We start from the raw sequence: 23930 nt of genomic DNA, 5'->3' as shown, positions 1-23930 counted from the left end.
TATTTTTGCAAAAGTCTGTTTCACGTAAAGATCATCGAAGAGAAAAAAGTTGTTTTTGTAAACTCTAAGCCAACTTCTATGGGAAAAAAAAATCAGTTTAAACCATGGACCAAGTTTTATCCTTTCTTTTAGAACAATCACAAAACAAGAAAATAAAACAATTTTAGTTTCATGTAATGGCTAGTGTAACGAGTGTTCAAAGACAGTTGTGGTGAATATTTGATGATATTAGATGAGACACTAACAAACTCTTCAATGATGACTAGAAGATATGAATATGTAGTCAATTTCTAAGTGAGTTTCCTTCTTCTGTATGAGGTTACATTTGAAGATGGATATAATGGGAATTGCCTTGTAATGGGTTTAAGGTTTCAAGGTCAGTGTGATAGAAGTCGGTTTTTGAAAGTATTTGGGTCGATAAGGGTCTGTAAATAGGGGTTAGGGTTTTAAGATGAGTTGGGCTAGGGTTTATAGTTGGTAGTTGGTTTTGAAAATGGTTTATGGTGGAAGATGTGGTTTAGAGTTTTAAAGTTGGTATATGTTTTAGCAGTTGGATCAATAAGGGTTTTGTAAATAGGGTCGCGACTTTGAAATAAGTTAATTCAGGGTTTATAGTTGGAAGCTAGTATTGAAAATGGTTTAGGATTAATGTGGTATATGGTTCAAAAATGGGTATGTGGTTTACAGTTTGGGTGGAAATAGGTGTTGAAATATGGACGTATATATGAAGACAAAGTGGTTTAGTTTACTATTTGGAAATTGATATTAGAAAATAGTTTAAGTTTGGATAAAAGCATTTTTAATTGCCCGGTTAGTATGTTTTTAATTATATGTGATCAACAGATAATTATGTGATCTCCAAAGAACATACAAACCCAACAATTATAAGATAATTGTATGATCTTGGTTTGATCAAAATTTATTGCTTTTTATATAATAGATGTCCTTCGGTAGGTTACTGTCTCATAATGAAAGGCTTCATCTTGCATATCAAATTGATCTGTGTGCAGGAGATGTACTTTATTACCATCCATGTAGCCTCATCGCCTTTATGATGACTTCTTGTCGTTTAAGTGGTGTTATGTAAATTTGGGCCAAGAAGAGTTTAAAGGGATGACAGTGCTCGTATGCTTTATATTACTGTCCATGTAGCCTCATCGCCTTTATGATGACTTCTTGTCTTTTAAGTTGTGTTATGTAAATTTGGGCCAAGAAGAGTTTAAAGGAATGACAGTGCTCGTATTTATACCAATATACATGCAGTACTAGTCGCCTGTTTGTTTCCCCTGGACAAAAGTAGGAGAAAAACAATACTGTAACACATTTGGCATTGTCCTTTCGTCAAATACTTAATTATACTCTGTGTCGGTCTGTGTGATCGTCAGCCTGAATGCTCCATTAGGTTGTCGTTAATTACACGTCAGAAGCTAAAATTTTAATGGGTGGTTTGGTTGGCAGAATATTTTATTTATTATTGAAAAGGGGGGATTATCTATAAATAGGTTATTAATATAAATTATTATTATTGTATTTAATAAAATTTAATAAAAATAATTATTATATTTAATTAGAAGTGATAAAAGAATATTAATAGATTATTTTATTTAAATATTTTTTATATTATTTGTTATATTAATTTAAAATAAATTTATTTTTATATTAATAAATTAATAAATAATAATATAATTATAATAAAATCAAGATTCTCTTAATAATCTTTTAATACGTAAAGAGAGATGATAATTAGAGTATTATCTATTTATCTATTATATTGTTATTAGTAATAAGAAATTATTATAATTTTTTATTATTAATAGATTAAATAAAAAAATATAAATAATAAAAAATAAGTTATTAAAATAATTTTTAATAACTGAACCAAATGACCCTTCATTAATTTAATTTTAAAAGGTTTTATAAAATCGACTTGCAGTTTCATTTTTCCTTTTCATTCTTTCGTGATGAAATTTGTTCGGATGGTGAATGCAGTTCAATTCTGGTTACACTAGTGCGCTAAAAATGATATTTTTATGGTACATGCATACATAGGTAAATCTCTGAATATTCAATAAATATAGAACACGACAGGTTGAAAGTGGAGGAATAAACTTTTCGGAAAGTACTGCAATAATAATAATAATAAATTTATTGAAGTTAGACAAAGTGTATGGGATTCATAAACAACGGTAACCTTAGTCTAGATACGGCCCTGGGTTGTGTCAGAGTATATTAAATCGAATTTGGTTTAATTCGTTATTTTTATAAAAGTGTCAAAGGTTAGTTTGTAATACAGTGAAGAGTCAATTCGAATTGATTTAAATTTAAATTTAATTTGATTTACATATAATTAAAATTAAGTTTGAACTCATTGAACTCACAAAAGTTAAACTTAAATTAGATTTGAATTCGATTTAACTCATTTTTTGTTATTAAAACGATATCATTTTAATACATATTGATTAAAACGATATCGTTTTATATCAAAATTTTTAATTAAAAAATTTGATGAATAGCTTAAACTCAAACTCGTATAAGATTAATTCATTTCAAACTTATTTAAATCAAAATTAAACTTAAACAGATTCAATTTGAGTCTAACCCTAAACATAGCAAAGTTCAAGGTATGGCCTAAGTTCTCTTAAACTGTGCTTCCATGAAACCGCTCGCATGTATTTTGTATGTCATCTTTTATTAAAAAAGTTTATATATATAATATTCTATATATATTTTTAATATATAAATAAATAAATAAAATATATTATCATTTATTTAAATATTATTTAATTTTTAATTTAAAATTATTCAACAACTTCTTTATACCGTAGGATTATACTGCACTAAAAATTTGTTAAAGTACATAATAAAATTCAAATTTGCGCTAGCTTAAAAATAAGGTGAGAGAGTTTTAAGTTTCCACTGATGGTTTGACGGCCGTTCCTTCGCACATCCGTGAAACGGAGACATCCCAAATTTTCTCTTCAGGTGAGGAAGCTTTCTGTACTATTCCGGCCAGCATCAGTCCATTCAACTGCATCGCCTGCCCGAAGTCTAGCATCGCCTAAAGTTGAGGATAGGGAAGAGAAGGTTATGCAGGATTAAGAGACTCAAAGAAACTGTTACGCTGTATCTGTTGACCCATATAGAGAGGACGTTGCTTCAGGGGAGAGACTTACTTGGAACTGATCCCTTGAGGAGGAGAGAAACAGATCCAGTGGATAGATTATTATACTCAACATATGCTGCAAAAGCTCAATCAAACTATAGCCAGCACTACCGCTATGAAGTAGCCAAGCCTGAATCGGCCGCTGCACCTGTTTCATTGCACTGCTCCTTCGCTGGTCCATCTTTATCCTACGGCTAAGGGAGAAAAAAACATGTCATTAGTAAATTCCCTTCTGTAACATTACACTGAAATTTCAAAGAAGACTTCTAAATTGTTTGGCGCTTACATATTCTCCATGGGAAGTTTGTTGGTAGTTGATCTGCACTGCATGTATCATCCTTCTTGAAATGAACCCCAATTACTCTTCCATTACAAGGAAATTTAGCTCCCTCGGTTCTGAGACCAGTTACTTTGAACGTTTTGAATCTTTCAATGGATACTTTTCTTATCCATTATTCAGAACCACGGACAATTCCTTAGAGACGCGTGTTTTCTCGGAAAAGATAAAGGACTTATCCAAAACTCTACTTTGACTTTTATTTAGTTGTGACTCTGAAAATTCTGAGATACTTTTCATTGTCCAATAGAACTAGTTTTTCATGGAAAGAAAGTGTGAAAGGGGAAAGGGTTCTTTATCCAAAACAATTAATTTCTATTCTCGAATCAATTGAGGCTGCTTTCAAGACTTATCCATTAACCTGGTCTCTATATTCTTACTCTTGTACAGATGGTGGGTTAGCAGATTGTACTAGTTAAAAGACTAGTCGTATCTAGAGCTTATCGATGATAACATTGAACGTGTCGAGGGTGGCTAGAGTGAAATTTCAGTGCATGGTAATGGAAGACTCAGGAAATTATATTTGACTTGACTAGACTTCTGCGAAGAGATATATATGACAAATGAACTCATCTAATTATAAAATATAATCTATATTTTCTAACAGCGTTAGCCATTTGTATTTTCTATATTCATATTTAAAAGCAGTAAAAGAGGCAACCAATGTATATGTTTTTTTTCTTTTTAACAAACATCTAATTATTAGAAAAAAAATATTAATCATGGTCAACTCAGCCCGATTTATTATTTTGACAAAGACAGTTGGACGATTTGACATCAGAAACGAGCATCGAAAACAATATAAAAAAAAAAGACATCATTTAAAGGGAAAGAGAACACTAGAGAGCACACCGTTCGTTGAAAAATTACCCTAAAAAATTACAATTCTAAGCGAGAAAATATAATTTTTTAAAATTTTATCATGTGAAAAAATATTAATTTTTTAAATTAACGAGAAAATATATTATTAATTAAATTATAATTTTATTTTTAAAATTAATTAATTCTATTAATTTGAAAAACACCGTGAAATAAAATTAGAAATATATATATATATATATATATATATATATATATTTATATTCTCTTTTTAATTACTTAAATAATTGGTTATAAGTTTAATTATTAATTAAATAATATTATTATCTATTTTTATAAATAAATTATTATTTATATATAAAATTATACATATAACAGTATTATCATTATTAATTTGGTAAATTAACTTTTCCTCCTTCTCATAATTGGATGGACTAACCACACTTACTCCTTAATAATTATGTTTCTCATTATTTAACGGGCAAAAACTCCGTGGTGGGATATAAATAATAATAAGGCGAAAGAACTATTTCCCACCCAATGTTTTGCCAAGTCACACCCAGGGGAGTTCAAAAACTTAAACACCCACTCATTCTTAAATTTCTATTAAAATTGTCATTAAATATAAGGGTAAAATCATTATTAAATATATAAATTAATTTTATTTCTCTCCCAAAGTTTTAAAAATATACTTTTACCTCCAGATCTCAATTTTGAAAAGTGATTTTTTCACCCTCAAATCTTTAGGTTTTCTCCTCTTCGACAACTCCACTATCGACGACCACCATTTCTATCCTCCCTTCTCCCTCTACCATTGTCGACGACTCTGATGACATGCAAAGAAGCTTTGACCAATGAACAATCGAAGATAAATCATGGACAATTTGAAGACTGTTGCATTTCTGTTGCATTTTCGTTGCATTCTATCTAATTAGCTGCAACTGTTGTGTTTCTGTGGTCTTCTAGTCTTCTCCTAGCCTATGGTTCCAAATGTGATTGTCGATTTCAATTGACGAAACTAGGGCTGGACTCGAGCCGGGCTCGGGTTGGCTCGGTAGATTTTTTTTTAAAATTTTTTATACAAAACGACGTCGTTTTGATCCATATATATACAAAACGATGTCGTAAACGAGTCGAACCGAGTCGTAAACGAGCCGAGCCAAAAATGAGCTCAATTCGAGCCGAGCCGAGTTCGGCTCGAACTCAACTCGAGCCGAACTCGAGCTGACCATAAATAAATCGAGCTGAGCCTGAGCTGGCTGTGAACCGAGCTCGATTCGGCTCGAATCCAACCCTAGACAAAACTAAATTGATGGCCTCATCAATTCATCTGAACGAAGATGATTTGTCTTCGTTTAAATAACGACTCGTCTTCGTAAAAATGAGAGAAATAGTTGGACAATATTGATTGTCAGAGAGAAAGAAATTTTGCAAAAAAATCAAAATTCTAGAAGAAAAAGGAAATTTTTTAAAATTTAATCTTGAGAAAAATATTAATTTTTTAAACTAAAAAGAAAAATATGAGATATAATTTTAATTATTTTAATATTATTAATAAAATAATAAATTTATTCCTTATCCCTGATAATAAATTTATGAGTATATCTTAATATATTAAAATTTAGATAAATATTTAATTTTTTATCAATAATAAATATATATTTACCATTTTAATAAAACTTGAGTAAAAAGTTATCCCTTTTCCTAATAATAAATTGCCCAACACGCTGGTCAGTCTGGTCCCTCTGCTAAATATTAATATTACTTCTTTATTTATTATAGTTATAAACGTCTGACATTCTGCGGGCGCGACTTTCTTCGCAAGAAATCTTATAAATTATTCGGTCGCACTATGAATATATACAACCGTATATAATCATATTTATAATTTTTTAAAAGCGAAAACGATACTAGCTTTATAATATTTATAATTTCTTTTTTTATAAACTGGTGAATAAATAAGAATAAGTAGTTGTGTCTTGGTATAATTCGGTGGGAAAAAGTTCTGCACTCGTTCAACAAACTTGATTAGCAAGGGTTGGGTTGGGAAAAATTAGAGGCTTTTAGCAGAAGGTTTGAACATTCATGAATTTTGTAATTAAAGCTTGCCGAGTTTATTAATAAATAATATTTTATTATTTTTATTTTAAATATATAAATAAATATATATTTATATATTCAAAATAGATATATATTACAAGATTTCGTTGGTTCCGTGAGGAGGGGGGTTTTATTGGAAAAGTAGCCTGTGAAGCCAAATTGGAAATAGCCTCTTACCTTGGATTTTCCTTTTTAAGGTAAACGATGAAATACCTTTTTTTGTATATGAAGTGTTTTGGTTTTTTGTTTTCATATGATCTGAAGAAGACTATAACTTTCTCTGTAATCTTCTGGGTTAGAAAATCGTACGCTAGAAAGTTCTATAAATAGGGAGACACACGCTTAAGTTTTTTCGTCCAAAAATTTTGAGCAATAGAACAGTAAACGGGAAACCTCGTCTGCTTCGAATAAACCAACTTTTGTTTAAACAGAGTTTACAAGAGAAAGTTTAGGGATTTTCAGGGACGGAGAAGATGGGAATGTGTTGTTCTGCTTTAAGTGGTGATGTGGCAGGGGGAAAACAGGGTGTAGGTGGAGCCCCACAGCGGTCCACCGCAAACCAAAACAATCACGGTCACAATGACGCTGTTGATTTTTTCTTCCGATCGCGAGGCCTTCAACCTCTCTTCACTCAAATTGAGGTCTATATTATTATTATTATTATTATTATTATTGTTGTTGTTGTTGTTGTTATTGTGGAGGTTGTGATTGTATATTTTCGGTGATATGTTATTTGAACGGGTGAATTTTGAGTCAATCTCTCTGTTTCAGAACAAGGATTTAGAATTGAAGTTGTTTTTCGTGAAAAATGTAGATAGGTTGAATGCTTTTTCTTATTAATTGGAAATTTTGGTTGAAGAACGAAAAGTCAAGACTCTAATCAACTTTTACTTTTCAAAAATTGCTATTGTGGTGTGCTGGAATTTAATCAGTGAAATGCTGGGTAAGTGATTTAAGCATCCCTGTATTGAGTTGTTATTGAATAACTATGCTTTAGAATACTCAAACCTGATGAATAAGCAAGGGATTTTTAACCTCTAATATCACTAAAACTAATATCTCAAGGCTTTTATATTGATGGGGATTTCCATCTGTTTTGAGGGTTGTCTATTACATTAGGATCTTTATGCTGCTTCTAATACACTCTGCTCGCTCCCTCTTATATGATAGCCTAAAAGACTGCTACCCTGGACGAGGCATAGACTTGTGCAAGCTGGTTAACATTAAAAAAAAAAAATTGATTTGACATTTTGATGTGTCACAAGGCACCGATAGTAAAGAATTAGGAAGTTTAAGATGCTAAATAATATATGGATAAGAATATTCTGTATCCTGGACCAACATATGCTTATTATTTCTTTTCTTGCTGATGTGGCCTTGCCTGAGGCCCTACCAGGGTTCTTCTTTCTGAAATTTTCTTAAACTTGGCTAGAGAGAAGGCTAAACCATATTCTAACAAAAGAAATGTCTAAGTTGACCTCGGAAATCAAAATTTTGCACCTTATCGTGTAAAGCTAAATAGCATGTTGAATATTGCAATTCAATTAAGCCATACCATGTCGTGAATAAGGGTGGGATGGAAATATTTTTGGCAATCGACAGAGTTCATTTGAATATGCATACGCATGAATCCTATTCCTTTTCTTCTCCTTTGTATGCTTAGTTCATGTTATCATTTATTTTTATTTCTTATAATTTGTTAATGTAGTTCTATTATGTCTTACAGTTATCTCTATCTGCTTCAAAGTTACTTGATCGTGACATAACATCAAAGGTATGCACATATTGTCATCATCTTGATGTTTGATTATGACATGTTCATGTTGCTTGTGTGTCTAGTGACAATAGTTTTTCATTCATTAGTAACCCTGACATATATTATCTATGTTTGCACATAGTTCTGGTGTCACATGTTTAACCTTGGAGCTGTAGAATACTTTCTGGTTCTTAAAATTTCTTAACATTATCAAAAAATAAGTTATTGAACTGTGAGTTCAAATTAACACACCTCAGGAGGGGATTTTATTGTTTTTACGGTTTTTGAGGACATGTCACTTGTGGCATTATCTTGCTAGTCTTTAGTAGAAAGTGCAAGCTATTGTATCCTTGCGATGATTCTCAAATATAGTGCCTAATGTTTATAAGACTTCAATTCTTTAATTTATAGTAGCATATACTTATAATTCATATGGCATGTAGAGGAAGTGTGTTTACATACTTACAGACCCTTTCTTTGTCATAGAGTGACCCCATGACGGTTGTTTATGCAAAGAAAAGAGATGGGACATTGGAGGAGATTGGCCGTACAGAAGTCATTATGAACAATTTGAATCCTGTTTGGATTGAAAAAATTTCAATTGCTTATCAATTTGAGATTGTCCAGCCATTGGTGTAAGATTCTCGTAGAATCTTAGTTTATTTTTGTTAATGGACCTTTCATTTATCTCATAAGTCATGCTTTGCTTTGACCTCTCTCATGTTTTCCTTTGTCCAGCTTTCGAGTTTATGATGTTGATACCAAATATCACAATGTACCGGTTAAGGTATATCTGAATTTCTTCTTTAACATTGCATTTATATTCTTGGCTCTGGTTTAAATCACATACTTTTAACCTAGGCAATGTTCTAGTCAGAGTGAAAGTTTAAAGTTCATAGGCAACTGATTGATATTTCATTGGTATGACATGCAATCTGAATTGAATTGCAATAACACTGGATCCCATTAATTTTGGCAAATTTGCTAAGAGGTATCCTTTGAACAAACACTTAATAAATGCAAGAAATTTAAAATGGTGGACCATCATTATCGCAATAAAAGAATGGCTCCAACAAAGTTAATTTTAAATGTTTTGTACATGAAGCTTTGCAAGTTTTGATGTGTGCCCCAATAACAATAATTCGGAAGGCCCTTACTTGCCTAAGGCCACTATGACAATTGTTTTATAATTTGATGGTTGTCAAATACAACTAAATTGGAGCAGTTTCTTATGTGACCTACTGAAGAAACCATGCAAGGAATAACATATATGGAATAGTGGAATTAATAATTGGACCTTTGGAATTATCATGTATGCATGCATGTCTTTCATATAATGTTGATTAAAATGGTTAGGCATACAACAAATATGATGGTTAATTATCTTTTAGATTGTAAATTACACTTCCGGAAGTGTATGTTCATGCAAAGTTTACGGAAATGAAAGAGAAAAATGAACAATCTAGATGGATTATATGATGTGAAGTTTGAAAAAGTTGAGTTATACCATAAAAACCAAAAGATTATTTTGACTTTTAAGTTGTGTTTCCTTGTAGACACTAAAATTGAACAATCAAGATTTTTTAGGAGAAGCTAGTTGCGTTCTGTCTGAAGTAAGTTCTTTGATCAATTTCTTTTTCCATATATATATAAGGAAGATATTTTGTTGAATGGGTAAAATATGTGCATATGTCCATACATATTGCTAACATTTAATCTTATAAAAGGAATAATTGCTAAAGTTATTTGACTGCTTTAACTTCAACTGTTGTAATGCTTTTTGAATGATCAGAATATTATATGACCATTGTTGCTTATAAAAGGAAATGGTTTTTTTTTTTAATTATGCTATTGGGTAGGAATTCTATGGTTATACATTTGTTAGAAAGCCTTGGTCATCATGTATCCAACGCTGATATAATTCCTTTTATTCTGACCTTATTTTATATGGCAGATTGTAACGAAACCAAATCGTACTTTAACCATAAGCCTCCATTACAAAGATAGATCTGCAGTGCCAAGAAACTTGGGGACACTATCTGTCCGGGCTGAGGAAATCTTTGCTTCTAGGAGTGCTGTTGAGATAGCATTCCGCTGCTCCCATTTAGAAAATGTGGACGTGTTTTCCAAAAGTGTATGTATTCGGTATTCCTGAAGCGGTTAATATTAGAAATATACTAATTAATATATGGAGTCATATAATCATTCTTCTTCTTTTTATAGGATCCTTTCTTAAGAATATCAAGAACTGTTGAGAGTGGAGATCCTGTTCCAATCTGCAAGACAGATGTAATAAGCGACAACTTGAATCCCATTTGGAGGCCAGTAACTTTGAGCATGCAGCAATTTGGAAACAAGGTAAGATTTTTGCCATCTTAGTAATTATAAGTGCGTGCATATTGGAAATGCAAGAATGTTTGGTGTGGGAAAAAGTCTTAGCTCATAATGCTTGTTTTTTATGGCAGGATAATCCATTAATTATTGAATGTTTTGATTTCAATAGCTCCGGAAATCATGTTCTCATAGGGTAATTGTTGAATTCTTGGCATCGTTAACTTTCCTATTATTTTTTTCAACCGTTTTGTTGATGTTAGAGTTTTCGATATACATTATCAGGAAAATTCAGAGCTCAGTTGGTGGCCTTGAGAAACTGCACCAAGGAAGAATTGGTGCAAATTTTGTTAAACCCACTAGTCATCATGGCCGTCAAAAGGTGTTTATTCATGAAAATGAACTATTTTAAGAAATTTTAAAATAATTGTTTGACATCACTTTTGCCATGTAGGTTCTCAAAAGTCAGTTGTTCGTTGATAAGTTTATTGAGAAAGAGCAATATAGTTTTCTGGATTATATTTCTAGTGGCTTTGAGCTAAATTTTATGGTTGCAGTTGACTTTACAGGTAAATAGACCTTGATATTCTCATAAGAAAATATATTATATTCATTCTACGGACTTTTATTATATAGCTTATTTGGTTTATGTTTTCTTTTCACCTTCTTAGTTTGTTCTAATCTTGGTTTATGCCTTTAATACATGATCATCTAGCTTCAAATGGAAATCCTCGAAATCCTGACTCTCTGCACTATATTGACCCTTCAGGCCGATTGAATTCTTACCAACAGGTAAAACTTTGCTTTGAACTCAGAAGAAACCTCTGAGCATTGTTTAAATTCAGTTTTACAAGACTTGATTAAATACCCTTACGATTACAGTATCATTTAGCAGAACTTTCTTTAGATATGTTTGCAGGTTACCAAATAATCATTAGTATAAAGGATTATAGTATCATTTAGCAAAATTCTTTTTCAGACAGTCCAATCTGAAATGTTTCTTCTTCTGTTAGTAATCCAGCCCTTTGTTCAACAAAATACAAAAGAAAACAGAAAACAAAATGAAATACACACTATTTAATATATTTCATTAATATTAAGGATTATAAAGATAATTCAAACAATTCAAAGAGTTTGAAACTTTTCATTTTTCAACAATTTAAGGCGTCAAAGACCTCTCACAATCAACCAACATGATTATCTAAATAACATAAACCCTAATATTTTTCTTCTTCTCTCTATTTAAAATCTAGATACATTTTTTATAATAAGAATTACAAATTTAAAATTTAGGTGGAATCGAATGCATGCCATTTTTCAAAATTTTTAGTTTGTATAAAAATTTGAATGAGGACATCACTGGCTAGTGAATTGGCTAATTGGTTTCTAACAAACTCTTTTGTAGGCCATAATGGAAGTTGGGGAGGTCATACAATTTTATGATTCTGACAGACGCTTTCCTGCTTGGGGATTTGGAGGGAGAACAGTTGATGGCAGTATATCACATTGTTTTAATCTGAATGGAAGTGCCAATGGCTTTGAGGTTAGACGTTGCTTGAGTTTTTTAGCTTTTTGCAATGATACTGTGTCTTTAAAGTTGTTGAATTGGTTGGCATACCCAGTGATTTTAAAACCGGATCAAGTCAGTTGGTTCAACTAGTTAAACTGAGAATTGGCTTCAAGTTCAGTCTGATTAATATAAAAAATTGGGTATTTATTTGGCTAATCAGGTTTGACTAATCAAAATTAGGTTTGACTGGATTTGATCAAAATTTCAATTTTTTTTTAAATTTTAATTATTTTGATTATTTTTTATTAGATTTGATAAATTTTTTACGATTTGTAAGGAGAAATAAATTCAAAAATAAAATAAAAAAGTATCTTATATCTATTAAAATGTCTTCTATTGGTAATAATTTATAGAATTATTTTTTTATATCATGAGATTAAAACTTTTTTTTATTTTAATTGTTTTATTGAAATTAAAAGAATATTTGTTACCCCTAAAAAATGATATATTCTAATATCTATAAATATGAGTATCTTGATTGATTTTATTTTTTTATAAATTTTTAAATAAAATCTATTTATTTTAATTTGATAATAAATTAAACCAATCGATTATTTGGTTAAACTTGTCAAACTGTAAATCAGTAAGACAACTAATTCGATTACAGCTTTGGTTTTAAAAACAGCGGGCATATCTTCCCAGGTTTTTCTCTACCAAACAGCAAATTTTGCTTATTTTTTAATTTTCATTCAAGTTAATAATGAGCAAAAAGAACTTACTTTTCTAATGTCAGTTCTTTACCGGTCCCTGTGCATTTTGATCATGTATTTTGAAGTGAGAATTACAGTTGATCTTTTGTATAACAGGTCGACGGAGTCGAAGGCATCATGGCTGCTTATGCAAATGCTCTCCACAATGTTGCTCTAGCAGGACCCACTCTATTTGGTCCAGTGATAAACAAAGCTGCTCAAATTGCTGGTCAGTCCACCTCACACGACAGAAGCAATTACTTTGTTTTGCTGATTATAACGGTAAATAGAATTAAAACAACTTCCTACAATATCTGTTTTCTTCTTTCATTCCATTAGTGACTTTAATCAATTTGTATCTTTTTCTAGGATGGAGTTGTGACAGATCTTCAAGAAACCAAAGATGCTTTGGTGAGAGCATCTGATCTTCCACTTTCAGTCCTTATTGTTGGAGTGGGCGGTGCCGATTTTACTCAGATGGAGGTAAACTGTTGTTTTTCCATGTAAACCCTATTGATTTTTTTTCTTTCTTTATTACCATTGCACTTTCATTACTAAAGGTTCAGTTTATAATATATATGCGGGACCTAAATGCTTAGAATTTTCCAGATTCTTGATGCTGATAAGGGTCATCGATTAGAAAGCTCTACAGGCCGGGTAGCTACACGAGACATTGTACAATTCGTTCCAATGCGAGAGGTTCAAAGTGAGTGCTTATTCACCTTTGTTGCTGTAATGACTTCAATCATGACATTAGTGTTTTCTTTATCCAAGGTCTCCTGGGTCTATCATGTGTAATGGTTCAAGTAACAAGTTGGGTGTGTTTTGGACAGGAGGAGAAATTTCTGTTGTTCAAGCACTTTTGGAAGAGTTGCCTGGACAGTTTTTGAGCTACATGCGATGTAGAGATATCAAACCATTCAATATCCACATGGCTGGAGCTCATACTTAATAACTGTTCACAAGTAGTAGGAATTGATTGTATAGATCTTAGGACAGTTTCCTTGCCTATATTACATGCTTTGAAAAGGTGTAAATGAGTAAACAATTTTTTATATATAATAAAATTGCATTAAAAACAAGACTACTTCAGCAGAATTCCATCTCTCTCATTTATGTAAGAGAATAATGTGTTTATATTTTGGGATTCTATCTTTAAAACAAACCCCACTAGGGTTTTATACATGAGTAAACCCTATTAGGATTTTAATTTTAAGAGAAACCCTAAATTTTAAGATGTTGTTCCCTGCACGGCTGCTACGAAATGGTTGATAATTCCAACATTAGGATATTCATAAACCTCTATATTTCTTCTATATTCAATGTCTTGCAACAACTTTTGAAAAATGTTTGGGTTGCTGAGTTATTTATTTATGTTTAAAAATCATAAAGTTGCCCTCCATGTGGGGCTAGAATCATGAAACCTCATTTTAAGATTAATCCATTAACAATTGCTAGCTCTTTAATGCTTTTCAAATGTGGTACGTTGCTGCAAAAGTTGTCCGGTCGCTCCATTAGCTCCTTTAGATTTGTGTTCATAATTTAAAACCAAACATGTTACAATTACAAGTGTACAGATAGGGTTGCAATTCTGGTAAATGTATTACAAAAAAGTTTTCACTGCTACATGGATAATTTGAGCAACTGAAAAGATGGTGAAATTTGTTCTATGTTTTTATCAGAAAGTTCTGATTCTTTGCAAACATGTTTTTTGAAATTCTCGAGTTTTCAACGTCTACAAAACGGGGAGAAATAGTCCAACACTTCCCGGAGCATAAGCACGCGAAACGCTGTAAATCTTCAAGCGACAATGACTCCAATTTGCTAAAAACAACTTCATCGATACTTACAGCTCCTTCATTTGAAACTATCTCTGTCATCATTTCACTCTTTTACTATAATTTCTTTTTCCCGATCGCTTCAGACTTTTTGCAGTTGCGGGTGATAATAAGTAAGTTGCTTAATCCATCGCAATGCCATACTCCCTTAGTTTTTAGGGTTTCAAAAGATACGATAAATGTCACTGGAAAAATCAAATTGCAACAACCAAGTACTTGTCAGAATACAAGCTCGTCGATCTGTCGTCCTCTCCACATGGTATGAACTCACTTTCAGTATGAGTTTTCAAGATTGTTAAATATTCTCTCAAGGATTTCACTGGAAATGAATGTTTTTGTTGATTAGTAACAGTCATGCAGCTCAAAACTTCTTCATTTGCGTGAGCAACCGACAAGATTTTTCTTCTCCTCCACGTAAAAACATCCGTTGATTGAAAATCCACCTAGTTTTGAGTTTTTCATATTTTTGAATCTCTCGAGGATCCCAAGTGACATACCCAATCGGATCCAGAGCAAGGGGGGGTAAGCTAAGAAAGGGTTCTGACAGTTTTCTTATATGAAATGGGGAGTCTAATTACTGTTGGTATCATCTGTATGCGATTTATTCTTTTGTTTTTCATCGTGGTTTTTTTTTTTAAAAGAAAAAACATGAAATTATAAAAATATTAGATTTAAAAAATAATAATTCCACTTGTTTAGGGAAGGAGCAAGGGGAGGCGGAAAGGGAAATTAGTTATAATCAGACACATACGCCCTCACCGTAACGCTAAATGCGAACGAGCATTTAACATTGACCATCCAAAACCAAACCCGATGAATTACTTGGTTCAGCCTCTGTTCACTTCTGTGTTCTTCCACCACTTCGCCGCCTCCCATTTCAACTCAACGCCGTCTCTCTCTCTCTCTCAAATCTCATTTTCTCTCTACCCATTTAAATTTATTAAATAAAGCCCAGATTTTTTTTTTTTATAGCAAAATCATCTTATTTTCTCATGGCCTTACTCGGATTTCCAGAAATCCCAGAGCCTCCCTGTTGACTTGCCGTTGGCTTCTCTCGCATCTAGCCGACTCCCACAACTCTTCCACTTCTTCACATTCTATCAGACACTCTGCACATAAGGTAAAAATCTTAACTTTAATCATATTTTTCAAGTTTTCAATTTGTGAGTCAAATAGGTCTGGTTAGTTTCATCATAATGTTGTTTGCTTGTGGAAGTAAAATGTGTTTGATTGGTTATAAGACGTGGGTTTGATGAGGCTTCATTTGCTGATAAACTTTCCTCCATTCCAAGTTTGTGGGGTCTGTGGCCCCCAGCTCAGTAGAGTTGAAGTTGCGGTTTTGAGCTCTTATCTAAGTGTGCAAAGAATAATCTTCTTAATCAAATTAACGATGTTTTGATGTGGATTGAAGAGTTTTTGAAGTGAGAAAGAATTCATGAAGCAGAAGGCTCTGAAGTATTACTTTCTGAAGCAGCTTTGAGCTCTATTTTAAGGGTATTTTTTTGGAGAGATTCCTTAAGTGTTTAGATAGGGAGATTGTGAGATTTGTACGGCAACTGAGTGCAATTGATTTTCATAGAATGTTACTTAATCAAGGAGTTGTTGATCATCCCTTGGTGTGACGGTTTTGTGAGTGTTGAGTGTGATTTGTATTTGCGAAATATGAAGTGTCTAGGCTGTTTGAGTAGTAGTTGTCTTTTTCAGGAGATGGAAAACTAAGAATTTTGTATACAGTGGCCTTATAAAGTGAGAATTGGTAGTATTTTGTAGATTTGGTGTTTTGTGCTCTGATATATATTTCTTCATGTGCTTTAAGAAATGTCGGGAATTGTCCACAGTGTGTGTGCATATATATATATTTTAATGGTTTCTGGAATTGAATAATATATTAACGAGTAGGCTAACATACTTTAGGGAAAAGAGTAGGGGCAGTGGTGTTTGAAATCCTATGATCCTCTTAGAGTGTGACCATCTTATTGCCAAGATTGGAATTCACATTACTTTAAATTAGGACTGCTGAATGCTGATAGCTTGTCTTTATATGGAAGGATAAGAGACGCGTATGAATTTTAAATTGCTTTGATTAACAAGTTTATAAACAATTTACAATATGGTACTATATATGTGGTGTACAAATGCTTGCATGCATGCATTTGCCTTGTATTGCTTTCATTTAAGGTGATTAGTAGGTTTACCATCTTTATTCTACTTGCTATTGTTTATGGTGATTGGTAGGTTTGGGGTTGCAGAGAAGCTTATATGTGGAGTGTTCCTGCTTTGCATGGCTTTAGACATCAAATTCATCACCAGAGCAGCTCCGTAATTGAGGTTAGGTGTAATCTTCCTTTTTTGTTGGTGATATTTCCCACATACCATTATCATTATTTTGATGAATTTTTCAAATGCTGGTTTTACATGAGATATTGAATGTCCCAGTCTAAGTGCCACTCAATATTTAGTACACTGCTTAATTTTCTACACACTAGGGTATGCCCCTCTTTATATGAAGTATAAATTTGTTTTTATTGACTAATTTTTTATGTATGTGACAGTATTCTGACTTCATGATGTGGTGTTGACCATCTAGGAACTGTTTTCTTTAGAACGTAGGCTTGTTGTGGGCTTCTTTTTGATTTTATCATAACATTTGCATTTGGTTAAAATGTCAGTATTGGTTCCAATATCATTGCTCATTTGTTTCCGTTCATAAATTCATAATCCCTAACATATTTGTGTATTTAGTAATTGATTTGTTTTTTTTTTTTTTTCCTTATCTTGTGATTGTTTATCAGTTATACTAAGATAGGAAAAGTATTATTTTCAGGAGCAACTCGACCCATTTTCCCTTGTTGCTGATGAACTATCACTACTTGCTGACAGGCTGTGCTTCATGGTAGTCGCTGAGGTATCTAATAGTGTTTCTTTTTGTCTCTCCGAGGATGCTTTGAAGGATAGTAGAGATGAAGTTTCTTTTATGATAGAAGTCCAATTGATGTTGTGTAACCAAAGTTGGATTTTCATATTATTTAGGTCCCTAAGCTTGCCTCAGCTGCTTAGTATTTCTTCAAAATGGGAGTGGAAGGAAAGAGGTTTCGCCCTACGGTGATAACAATAATTCTATTACTTGCTTTGGATGGTTCCTTTATTTTCTTCACAATTAGTTAGTCCTGCTTTGGCGAACTAACTTATCTTTTTTGCATATGGATTACCCTCTATATAATAATCAAAATCTTCTATACAGGTTTTATTGTTAATGGCAACAGCCTTGAATGTGCATGTACTTGAGCCACTTCCTGATGGGGCAGGAGATGCTTTGATGACTGAACTACGTACAAGACAACAATGTATAGCTGAGATTACCGAGCTGATCCATGTAAATTCTGTGAATTTTGTATTTGTTTTATTAAAATTTTTATTTGCTATATTTCTAATCTTTGTTGCTTCTTCGAGAAACTTCTTTGTAGCCTGCATATTGACCAATGTAATAATTTCCTTTTCTTAGGTGGCAAGCCTTCTTCACGATGATGTCTTGGATGATGCAGCTACAAGGCGTGGCATTGGTTCATTAAATTTCGTAATGGGAAATAAGGTGCTTGTGTTTTCTTATTCCGTTTAAGCTTCACTAATTTAATCTCTCCTTGTCATTGATCAAAATTTCGGGATTATAGTTCAGTTGAGGGTCTCTGAGTTTTTTATTTTTAAGTTACGGTTTTAATTTGTCTAAGTTATGGGATCTGATGCTAGTTTTAGGTTGGAAGGCATGGGAAATTCTTCCTTATACTGTAACTTGTGTAATGATTTTTTGTAAAGTTGTATCCACTATTCTGGAAACTTTACGTTGTCCATTGCAAAGCTCTGAGGTACTAAATTATTATTCAGCTTTCCTGTAAGATTAGATGGTCAGGCATGTTTATCCTTATTTTTTTTTTCCTATCTTTCTAATCTGCAAAATTGCTTCATCTATATGAGCAAAGAATATAAAGCAGCAAGTGTTTGCTGGCTAACTCTACCGATGGAGAACATCGTTGCATTTTCAGAAGAGAAGAAGGCCAAAACATTGTGGGTGTGTGCAATTTTGGCAAGATAGAAATAATTTTATTATTTAAGGAATAATTGACAAGGAGGTTAATGAACAATGAGACTGAATTCATTCCTTGCTTGTCTTTGGACTTTTGAGATCAAGGTGTTTAAGGAAATCTCCTTTTCCTTCATTAAGTTGAACAGGAAAGGGATATTGCCTTATTGGGATAATCTGTTTTTCGGAATTGCAATCTTTTTATTTTCATTTTGAGGTGGTATATATATACTGTATAGTTTTTAATTTTCTACATGAGATTGCTTTTGGCATGTGATCTCTCATTCCTTTTGGTATTTTCTTCTTTTGTTTTTCTATTAGTGACTTTTCTTATTTAAAATAATAATATTGGCATGAATATCCCTGTGGATCACATTGAGTCAAAATGTGTAGTTTTGTCCATGGCTGTACACATATATTGCTGGATATATGCAAGATTAGATAAAATACAAGCTGACTATGTCATTTGTAAAATTGTGAAACATGGTAGGACAGATCTCATATTTTGCCATTTTTGCTCAAAATGCCTTCCATAGCAGTTTCATTCTTTCCTCGTGTATCTTTTGGCCTTGCTTGGGATTTGATATTTAGATTATAGTGGTCAGTTGAAATGATTGATTTGTTTACTAGGCTAAATCTTTTTGGGATACTTAGTAAAACATGTTTCAGTCATACATTCTGGCATAAAAGTCAATGGCTATCCATAGCTAAACGAAGATCTGATGTTACCTGCACCACTATAAGATTTGCAATCTCTTTTTTTAATTTTATTTTAATCATTTATTTTAATCAAATTGTTACTGGCTTCTGTCAATGCTTAGAAAAGTCAAAGACCTGGTCAAATGTAGCTTAAGGTTCTTATTGTTTTCTCTCTTTTTATTTATTTAATTCTATTTTTGTGCAGTTAGCTGTATTAGCAGGAGATTTTCTTCTCTCTCGAGCTTGTGTTGCCCTTGCTTCATTGAAAAACACAGAGGTATAGATTTTTTTTATGGTGTTTGTAAATTGGGTAAGTGTAGATTTTTATTATATTTGTTGGTTGCACAGAGTTCTGACTTTGTTTACCCGTTTTCTTCAAGAAACAATAGGTTCTCAGTCATTTGCAGTGGGAATGGTCGTTTAGAAACAATCCAGACTAGTAATGCTTCTTTTTTTTGTTCCAGTTTCTCCTTTTTCAGTGTTATACATGGACAGTTGTACTGCATCATGTATAGGTGTTTATAGTTTCCTGGGAGTTCTTGTACTGAAACTGAGGGGAGATCTAATCACTACTGATTTTCATCCTCTTTTATTTCTGCTTTTACTCTTGTAAATACCATTGTATTCTTATACCGAATATTGACTTGTTGCTTAAGCAAATTATTTGACAGCTGATCAAGCGAACTTTATGCTCTGCAGCATACAAAATTGGTTAGTTATTTTATGGTGCCTAATGGATAACTTATTTGTTAGTCCGTTTAATTGAACACACCATATGATTGATAGAATAAACTTAGAGCTAATAGCCACATCATATCCTAATTGCACTTTGCTCAAGTTTGACACTATCAATTAATTTTCCTTTTTTCTGCTGGTTATTTTGTTTTGAGATTTTGTAGAATCTATTACATTATCTCTCCTTCTCATTATCTGCACTCTCTCTGTGTTTGTGGGTTGTGTCATTGCTGGCCACAGTTGTTGAGCATCTTGTTACTGGTGAAACAATGCAAATGACTACTTCATCTGAGCAACGGTGTAGGTATGCTGTCTCTTGCACTTTCTGATATACTTAGTTGAACCCCTATATGTGGGGTAATTGCTGTTTGTGAGCTTTTGGTACGGGGTTGCAAGTCTGTTTTCACTCTTCTACTGCCTCTTATTGAATTGATTGTTTTAGTAAAATGTCCAATAAAATCCGTTGGGTGTGGTTTGCTGTTATGCTGATAACAGTTTTTTCTCCTAAATCTAATATCTGGTGGCCTTTACATACCTGCTGTGGCAAGAAAATGTTTGAGGTCACATGTGGTTGCTTGAACACTGCATGTCTCTTCCCCATACTTGGCCCTGTTGCTGAAACCAGCTTGTGTTTAATCTAGGCATCATTGATGGGACTGGTTGAGCTTAGGCATTTCCCACCCTGCGGTTTTAGAAATTCTATCAAATACCTCACTGTTTTTTTTTTTTGGGTCTCATAGAGTTACATCTGATGCAAGCATTTCAACAAAAGTCTGACATACCCTTATTCCTCATATTACTACACCTACAATTAACTTTCCCAATGCAAGTATATATTATTGCATCCATTAGTACTGTTAGTGTACTTTTCTTATGGTAATAGCTTGCCAAGGAATTTTAATTTAATTTCTGAAAGCAAATTCATCCATATCTTATTAACGTAAACAAAATTTTCTATTAAAAGAAATTGACGATAAAAAAATTACCTAAAGTATTTCACAAATTTACCGTGTGCCATTTTAGGGGAATTTCTTAAAATAACTGGAACCATAGATCTTGATTTCTGGGAAAGAATCTTTCAAATGTTTCAAGTTTATGTGAATTATTTATGTTAAAAGGAAAAAAAATCCCTTAAAGCATTATAAAAGAAAAAGGGTTTATTACGTTTTTTTATATGGTAAGGAATAGTTGTAAAGATTGCATATTGCTTTAAAATTTTACTGTACCCACATTACTTTTCCAATTTTAATATTAAAAAAATAACTGACATATTTTCTAGGATTCCAGATTTCTTGGATTGGAAGATTTAAAGGCGTGTGTTCTCTCCTTTCATTTTCAATGATTCTTTGTAGAATTCGTACTTGGGTGATTTCCAGGATGCTTGCTTCGTTGATTAATTTTATGAATGTACGTGTTTCACCTCCAAGAAGGAAGCAGGGTTTCCACAAGAACAAATGAATAAACTATGGAATTTGATTTGCCTAGTCTGAAATTCTGAAATTGAGTGTCCTGATTCACAAACAAAATTGTTAATAATTCTTATCATAGAATTGGCTTATGCATTATGTTCCTCTGTCATTTTCTAGATGGTAGGGCCATCCTACATTTTCTTAACGGGTTCTCTCTTGTGAATTGTGATAAAATAAGTCGATTTCCCTGCAATGAAGTAATTTATTTCCTTCGTTGTGTCACCAAATGCTGACTGTTTTGGCCAATTTCTTGTTCCTCTGCGTTTCCTTCTTTTTTCCTTTACTTATTCTCTCGGTTTGCTCTTTATTTTTTTCTTTTCTGTATATATCTCTATTCTTTTCTTCATGGCAGTTCCTGTCTCTCCCTCTGTTTTTTTACCGTTAAATCATTTGCTTCTACTTTAACGACAGCCTTATTCCTGAAGCTGATGTATATCTAATTACTTATGTGTCTTTTTTTTCTTAAAATCAAGTTAAGACTTTGAACTTTGATTTCCATGACTTAGCCAATGCCAATTCTTTTTATAATTTAACACCAAAAATTTCTCTTTGTTGGTTCAACTAAAAGTGTATCCTTTTATTAATAACAAATTGAAATTTTCTGAAAACTTACTATGCAAGCTCCTTGTGGATCCTGCCTAACCCACATTTGTTCCCACTTAACACGATTCTAAAAATTACATATTAGTTGGATTGATTGTAACGTTCTACCTCAATTAGTTCAGTTGACTTAATAGAGGAGGAAATATAAACTTGTTATTATGACTGATTTGACATCAAAGAAAGAAGGAAATCAGTCTAAATTTAGGGCAAGAGAATAACATTTCTAAGATTGCAAAAATTCATTTATGATACATTGATGATATGGATGATAAAATGTTTTAAAATTTTCCTGTAGTCTATGATGGCGGAGTCATGTTAGGGTTAGGGCAAAAGGGGAAGGTGTCTACTCAGTTCATTTGTTGGGCCAGCATTATTCCCCATTAATCTGGACGTGCTGCATGTGAAGCAATTAGCTAAACTTTTTCTAATTTTCCGTTGAATTGCAACTTCAAGTCTAATTCACGCTATCAAATTATTACTTCCTTAAAGCTTCAATTTCTGCTCACGCAAGCTGAATGAAACATAAAAAGTCAATATCTCTTACAAGGTCCCTAACTCGTTGTCTTTCCTTGCATTTTCAAAAGCATAAAGTATCTAAACCAGGTAAAAAACCTACACCTAGAATGGCACAATATGAGACAAATACAAATTCAAACAAAGTAGACGTGATATAGGTAGTTGCTTGAAGCTTATCAAATCTAATGCTAATTATAAAATAAACAAATGCGAAAATGGTTAGATATAGACTCTTTGGTAGAATTCTCACACAAAATATGCATAGAATTACTCAAGGAGCTGACTCAATTTCGGAGTAGAGCCCTGAAGAGAGTTTTTGGATTGTATAAATATACTCTCCTCACCCAACTTAGGATAACCCTAATCTAATCCTAACTAAATATGAGATATTTGATTTTAAATATGATTTTATAAAATATGTCTACTTAATTGTTAATAGGATTAAAGACGATAAATTAACTCAAATTTTATTCGTTAATGATATAAGATGTGACATATTTATGAAACTAAAGTAGCAGTCAGAGTGCTTAATTTTTCCTTGAAATTTCAAGCACTTTTTTCGTCTCATCGAATAAAATGATAAACATGTTTCACAGGATCACTTTCTGAAAATTTCCAACTTCTTAAAATGCTAATTTTCTTTGTGATATTTTTATGTTGCAGTTTCACACCAATTGACGGGGTAGTTTATGACCAACCCAAGATTCACACTACACGATTAACATAAATCAAATGGCCAGTTTATGCCGTCTGATGCTCCAGCTTTTTTGGAAATTTTGTTAAGTGATGAACGCTTAGTGGCTACACCCTACACGGATAACTTGTTGCTCGAGTCAATTTGTGATGAAAATCTGGCAGCAAATGAGTCTAGAAGAGTCTATGTTGGAAATTTTGTTTGGTATTGACTTGGAAATGACAGTAATTAATGCTGTGTGGAAAATTTAGCCCGCTTTGTCGTTAGTTTTTTCGGTTATAGTATCCAACGTAAGCATTAGAATAGTCTTGCTAACGTCTCACAATTTTAGCAAATCTATGACAGACAAATGCCACAAATCTCACAATTTAAGCATTAGAATAGGATGTGTTTCCATGTTTCATAAATGTTTCCATTTTCAAAACTTATAAGAAACGTTTTGGACCATTTTAAAATTTTTGAACAATTTTGAAACACGTTTATTTTAGAAGAAAAATCATGAAATAGAGTAAACACATATCTTTTGTGTTTTCAAA

The 23930-nt window shown here is 32.4% G+C and overlaps 2 protein-coding genes and 1 pseudogene across 3 annotated transcripts; 2 read left to right on the top strand and 1 right to left on the bottom strand.

The window, feature by feature from the left end:
- Nucleotides 1-2801: 2801 nt before the first annotated feature.
- Nucleotides 2802-3674, bottom strand: LOC123200883. The gene is made up of 3 exons (XM_044616267.1): nucleotides 3450-3674; nucleotides 3174-3357; nucleotides 2802-3058 (listed from the first exon to the last, which is right to left on the bottom strand). Exons 1-3 carry the CDS (start codon nucleotides 3491-3493, stop codon nucleotides 2906-2908), a joined length of 381 nt encoding a protein of 126 aa, XP_044472202.1. The 5' UTR covers nucleotides 3494-3674; the 3' UTR covers nucleotides 2802-2905.
- Nucleotides 3675-6591: 2917 nt separating this feature from the next.
- On the top strand, nucleotides 6592-13863 carry LOC123200807 (protein BONZAI 3-like). Of its 2 annotated transcripts, XM_044616195.1 has the most exons (16): nucleotides 6592-7060; nucleotides 8146-8193; nucleotides 8662-8810; nucleotides 8914-8962; nucleotides 9732-9788; nucleotides 10130-10309; nucleotides 10399-10533; nucleotides 10641-10702; nucleotides 10792-10888; nucleotides 10961-11075; nucleotides 11222-11298; nucleotides 11912-12049; nucleotides 12883-13047; nucleotides 13135-13248; nucleotides 13375-13471; nucleotides 13599-13863. In XM_044616195.1, the coding sequence occupies exons 1-16, from the start codon at nucleotides 6893-6895 to the stop codon at nucleotides 13715-13717; spliced, it is 1770 nt and encodes a 589-aa protein (XP_044472130.1). In that variant the 5' UTR covers nucleotides 6592-6892; the 3' UTR covers nucleotides 13718-13863. The 2 variants fall into 2 exon arrangements, with proteins under 2 accessions (XP_044472130.1, XP_044472140.1); XM_044616205.1 differs by lacking the exon at nucleotides 9732-9788 and having other exon boundaries at nucleotides 6594-7060.
- Nucleotides 13864-15308: 1445 nt separating this feature from the next.
- Nucleotides 15309-21791, top strand: LOC123200850 (annotated as a pseudogene).
- Nucleotides 21792-23930: the final 2139 nt, after the last annotated feature.

Source organism: Mangifera indica, chromosome 2 (genome assembly GCF_011075055.1).
Source record: "Mangifera indica cultivar Alphonso chromosome 2, CATAS_Mindica_2.1, whole genome shotgun sequence".
In the NCBI taxonomy this organism is placed as follows: Eukaryota; Viridiplantae; Streptophyta; class Magnoliopsida; order Sapindales; family Anacardiaceae; genus Mangifera; species Mangifera indica.
Note: the sequence above shows the minus strand (reverse complement) of the source record. Positions and strands in the feature narration are given on the sequence as shown.